Raw genomic sequence first — 5,541 nt, forward strand, 5'->3', positions numbered from 1 at the left:
TTCTTTCTGCTTTTTTAGCTAATATTCAGCTGTTTTTCATTTTTGCAAATTTCAGCTTTTATCGGATAATTTCTGCCTTTTTTGCTTATTTCTGCTTCTTTCAGCCTAATTGGGCACAATTGTGCTCTCTCCTTCCTTCTGAGTATTTAATTTTATTTCTGCCTTTTTAGCTACTGTTCAGCTGTTTGTTTGTTTTTTCTAATTTCAGCATTTTTTTTGTTGTTGTTGCTAATTTTCTACTTGTTGTGCTAATTTCTTCTTATTTAAACCTAATTCAGCAAATATGTGTTCTTTCTGCTTTCTTCTGTTAACTTAGGCTTGGTCTTCCATTTCAGCATGTTTTTTTTAGCTACTTTCAGCTGATTTCAGCTGTCTTTCCGTTGTTTTGTGCTCCTTTCAGCTTTATTCTTCTACCTACAACATTTTTTCTTCTTCTCTTCTTCTAACTTTTTTATCTTAATTTCAGCTGATTATTCTCCTTCCATCTTATTTCTGCAAGCTTAAGCTATTTCTGCTATTATTTAGCTGTTTTATGCTAATTTGAGCTTTTTCAGCTACCTCCATATTTTTTTGCACTCATTTCAACTTTTTTCAGCCTAATTCAGCAAAAATGTTCTCTCTCAACTCGTCTGGTAATTTAAGCTTCTTTCTGTTTTTTTAGCTAATATTCAGCTGTTTTTCATTTTTGCAAATTTCAGCTTTTATCAGATAATTTCTGCTTTTTTTTTTACTTATTTCTGCTTCTTTCAGCCTAATTGGGCACAATTGTGCTCTCTCCTTCCTTCTGAGTATTTAATTTTCTTTCAGCCTTTTGAGCTACTGTTCAGCTGTTTGTTTGTTTTTTCTAATTTCAGCATATTTTTTTTGTTGCTAATTTCCTACTTGTGCTAATTTCTTCTTATTTAAACCTAATTCAGCAAATATGTGTTCTTTCTGCTTTCTTCTGTTAGCTTAGGCTTGGTCTTCCATTTCAGCATGTTTTTTTTAGCTACTTTCAGCTGATTTCAGCAAGTTATTTTGCAATAAGCATTCACACTGCATTTTCACAGGAAATGCAGTTTATCGTCTTTTATTTATTTAAACCAGTCTCAACAAATTTTAGACTAATATCTATAAAGTTTCACTGAATTATGACAAGTTTTTGTTTACTAAGTTTGATCAGCTGTGGCAGCCATTTTTATTTGAACTGACTCTAAAAGGTAATCAGTTGTAAATGTTTATCCAGTCATTACATCCTGAAGGTTTTATTACAATCCGTCCAGTGGTTCACGAGATATTTTGCTAACAGACAGCGTTGTGTTTTAAATAAATGTTATTCATATGAACACCATAATAAATATACACGTAAAAAGCTACTTTTAATGTGAAAAGTTTCCAGAACAAACAACCTGTCATGGAGTCGTGTCTTCTTCCTTGGTGTAACATTTTAAAGGGATGGTTCAAATCTTTTCAAATGGGGTTCTGTGCACAGGTTATGAACAGTAACTGTCTTACCTGTTGTAGATAGCTCTTAAAACATTAGTTTGGAGAAACAGAGTATGATATGGACCAGAATGATGAGCTAACAGGAAATCAAAGTGAAGCTAAGACAAACTGTTTTCAAATAATTAAAATATTAAAATTACAATTTTATGCGGAAGCCATTTTATCGACATTTACACCTTCACCAGTTTTTTCATTTTACGGGTATTCCCTCAGAAACATAACGATGTTCCTGCAGGAAGTGGCCCAGGCTGCACAGGAAGTGCTACAGCTGCTGTTTGAAGATTTATACAATAACGTGCACATAAAATATTTAACTTCTTTAGACTGGTTTTCTTTTAAAACAGCATCAATCCCCTTTGGTCTAGGGCTTGTTCCGACTAACCATTAGCTCATCAGCGTGGTTAAAAATCAAACACTATTTTTATCTGCAGCAGGTAAGATGTTTACCGTGCAAAGGGCAAAGATGGCCGCCTCAGCTAAGACAAAAACGGCTACCGCTCGGTCACTTTTACAGACACTGAGATCACATTTGATGTGGTAGTAGCTGAGAGTTATCTCTGAACATACACTCTGAGGGCTAACTAATTGTGCAAGAGGTTTGTTTAAACTTCGGCATGAATTGTTAGTCACCTTTGTTCGTCTGTTAGCAAAATATCTCATGAACTACTGGGTGAATGTTGATGAAACTCTCAGACAGTGATCACAGGATGAACGTCTACAACTGGTTACGATTTGGAGCCAGCCCCATGCAAAATGGCCGCCACAGCTAATCAAACTTAGCAACCACAAAAACAGCCATAATTCAGTCGATTTTAGAGCTGGGATTTGGTGTGGTAGCAGCCAAAAACTGCTGGTTTCAAATGGTTTGACTGTCGGAACAAAACCTTAAAGCGGGTGAAGGAAACAGAGCAGCGCGAAACGATAATCCACCGACTCGTTTCCCATTTCTCTGTTTTACATCCTCTGCCTCCTGACGCCCTCCTTCCCTCTCACTCGCTGCTGGATGGGTTTTTTTGTTTGTCAGGGCAGGGACGGCCTGGACTGGCACAGACTGGTTCTAGGTGGACGAGTGGGGTGGGGGGAGGAAGAGACAAAGAGGGGCCTCCCCCTGTGATAGGTTTATAGTGGGTGTGTGGGGGGGGGGGGGGGGGCTGACAGAAACACAGACTTGAAGGATCCAGAGGGAATACAAAGAGCACGGCGTGTTTCAGTGTCTGCGAGTATCCCATGGTTCCTGCTCACATTAAAGAGTCCTTGAGTCTAATCCCCACAGATTACACCTCCCTGACGGGCAGATTATCGGTGTTTCTGCGTCTTTGATTTAGGGGCGGTTCACATTTTTCAACAGTTTTGCAAGCGTTCGAAACTTACTCTTTTTGGAGACTGAAAAACCCAACAATGTTCAGTCAGGTCATCTGGATGGTTTCTTGGTTGCTGAGACCTTCATCCAAAGGACTTCTTCAATCGGATGAGCCACCAAACTAAACTGATTCCCACAAACAGCTCACTCCATCGTAGGAAAAAACCAGTTTGTTGGTGCTAAGATGGCCTCCGGGACCCGCCCTCTTCCCCGTCAACTCCTCTGGTGGAGTATGCTGTTTGTGGGAATCTGTTTTGTTTGGTGGTTCCTCGGAATGAAGAAGTCCTTTGGATGAAGGACGAAACGTCTTAGCTTTACAAAGAAACCGTCCAGATGACCTGACTGAACATTGTTGGATTTTGTACCTGGATTATTGAACATGACCTTTGGCGTATAAAAAATTTTGACCACTAAACGTGGTGGATATAAATATTCTTTCATTATCGACTTACTTCAAAAGAGCCGCACACGAAGATAGAAGATTTTTTTTAACCCAGTTTATTTGCAAGAGTAGAGCTCACGCAGGCTGGCACAGATTGAAGTCCTGGTCGTGAAGATCTGCACCGGACTGTGTGCGGGAAGTGTTTTTATAATGCTTGTCAGCACGATGACCTCGGCCTCCACCTGCAGGCTCAAAAGAACTCTCTGAGCTCAACATTAATTTAACATTAGCAGTGATAAACCTTTCTTTAAAATCACCTGACAACACCTTTTTTATTATAAGTAAAGTTGAGAAGTATCCCCGTGTGCTTACATATTGTACTACGGTAAATAATCGTCAGTCCATATTTGTACACGCCTCTAATCAGTTTAAAACGTACATATTCTGACGTGACGGCCTTAAACTGACTCACAGAGACAACTTTAAGTTTGGGGGATAACAAAGTAAAGCTGAGCAGACACATCTTTGTTATAATCTGGACTATAAGAAACTTTTGCGTGTTTGTGTAAATATCGTTAAACTATAAGAAGTAAAGCAGCAGAAACACGAGTCTCGCAGCGATACTCAAACAGGCTGCGCGCTCTCTGGACGACCAGGAGTTTGGTCACATGTGGACATTGTATGTTTGCCATGCGGGAGAATGTCAGTTATGGAGGGCGTATCTAAAAAAAAAATAACGTTCTTTTTTTCCATTTTGAAAAACGTACACCAGTCCTTGACCCCGCCCCCTCCAGGAGCATGCTTTGCACGCTTGAGACGTCAAAGAAAACTAACCCCTCCGTGGACGCCTCACTGTCTTCCTTCCCTCTGACCGCTGCAGGTTCTCTCCAGGCCACTCGCGCCCTGATGATAGTCGGCATCATCGTGTCCATCTCGGGTCTGGGCGTGGCCTGCATGGGGATGAAGTGCACCACCTGCGGGGGCAGCGACAAACTGCGCAAGGCCCGCGTTGCCATGACGGGCGGCATCGTTCTTCTGGTAGGAGGTGAGGATACGGAGGAGTTCAACAGGTGTCCAGCCTCGATTCTTGAAAAAGTTGTGCGAACGTAAATAAAACCAGAATGAGACGAATTTCAAATCTCATAAACTCATTTTACTCTCGGTGAATCGTGGTAAACGTATTAAATGTTTAAATTTACAAATTTTACCATTTTGAGGAAAAAAAGGGCAGCAACACATGTTCAAACTGTTCCAGCTCCGTGTTTCTCATTGTGAAGCGTCCTTTCTTCTTTTAATAACGTCCAGGACCTGAGGGCACCAGCTGCTGGGGGGTTGTGGGGGGGTTGTCCCATTCTGGTCTGATAGAAGATTTTAGCTGTTGAATAGTTCTGGGTCCGCTTTGCTGGATCCTTTTTTTGCCATATGGGAGCACATATTGTTCTGAAGCCGGTTTAAAGTTTTTTTCGTTGTTGGAGCCTTTCCAGATGAGTAAACTGCCAAAATGAGAAGTACTAATGCACCCCCATACCATCAGAGAGGCAGCTTTCAAACTGTGCACTCATATCAGGCTTGGTGGTTCCTCTTCAGTATGGAGGATGTTAGTGGTGTGCGATTGTGCAAGTTTTGGTTTTGATTAGATACTAAATAAATAAGGGCCAGTATAGCCAATATAAATACCGATACCGATACTTTGACATAATTAAAGTGGATGAATCATATTGCTGAATCTGAATAAAATTTACTACCCTTGAGTGTTTTTTTTTTTTTTTAAACCACTTAGATTATTAAAGAAATTCAATCCAGTACAAACTGGACAAAGTTTATAGACTTTTATTGTGTTAGGGATGAAAATACAACACGGCGAAACCACATCTGCTTAAACTGGAACTAAAGTCCAACCGTGTTCAGTCAGGTCATCTGGTCGGTTTCTTTTTTTTTAATTTTTGTAACTGAAACGGTTTAGTTTTTTATTTTTAACTAAAGTATTGATACCTGAGCATGCGTCAAAGTATTGATACTATTACACTAATATTTGATATTGATACTTACCAAGGTATCAATATTTGGATCCATGCAGCGCTGGAGGGCGTGGCCTCTGTGGTTTTAGTTCAGTGAGCTTCAGTCCAGAGAAGACTGCAGCGTTTCTGGAAGCTCACATCTGGCTTGTTCTTTGCCTGATAGAGCTTTAAGCAGCATCTGTGGACGAACTGTGTTTACAGACAATGATCTGCGGAAGAGTTCCTGAACCCAGAACAGAACCAGTCCCGGATTTCTACAGATTATTCTACCTGTTGATGAAGTTGTGAACCCAGAA

General features: G+C 40.3%; 1 protein-coding gene across 1 annotated transcript in view; it reads left to right on the forward strand.

Annotated features, from left to right (window-relative positions):
• Window positions 1-5,541, forward strand: part of cldn7a (claudin 7a) — a 9,549-nt gene that overhangs the window by 1,141 nt on the left and 2,867 nt on the right. Inside the window, exon 2 of the mRNA XM_037684301.1 lies at window positions 4,108-4,272. Within this exon, the coding sequence (XP_037540229.1) occupies window positions 4,108-4,272 (165 nt within the window). The remainder of the gene's footprint in view (window positions 1-4,107; window positions 4,273-5,541) is intronic.

The sequence above is a fragment of the Nematolebias whitei genome, chromosome 1, assembly GCF_014905685.2.
Source record: "Nematolebias whitei isolate Nwh7 chromosome 1, NemWhi1, whole genome shotgun sequence".
In the NCBI taxonomy this organism is placed as follows: Eukaryota; Metazoa; Chordata; class Actinopteri; order Cyprinodontiformes; family Rivulidae; genus Nematolebias; species Nematolebias whitei.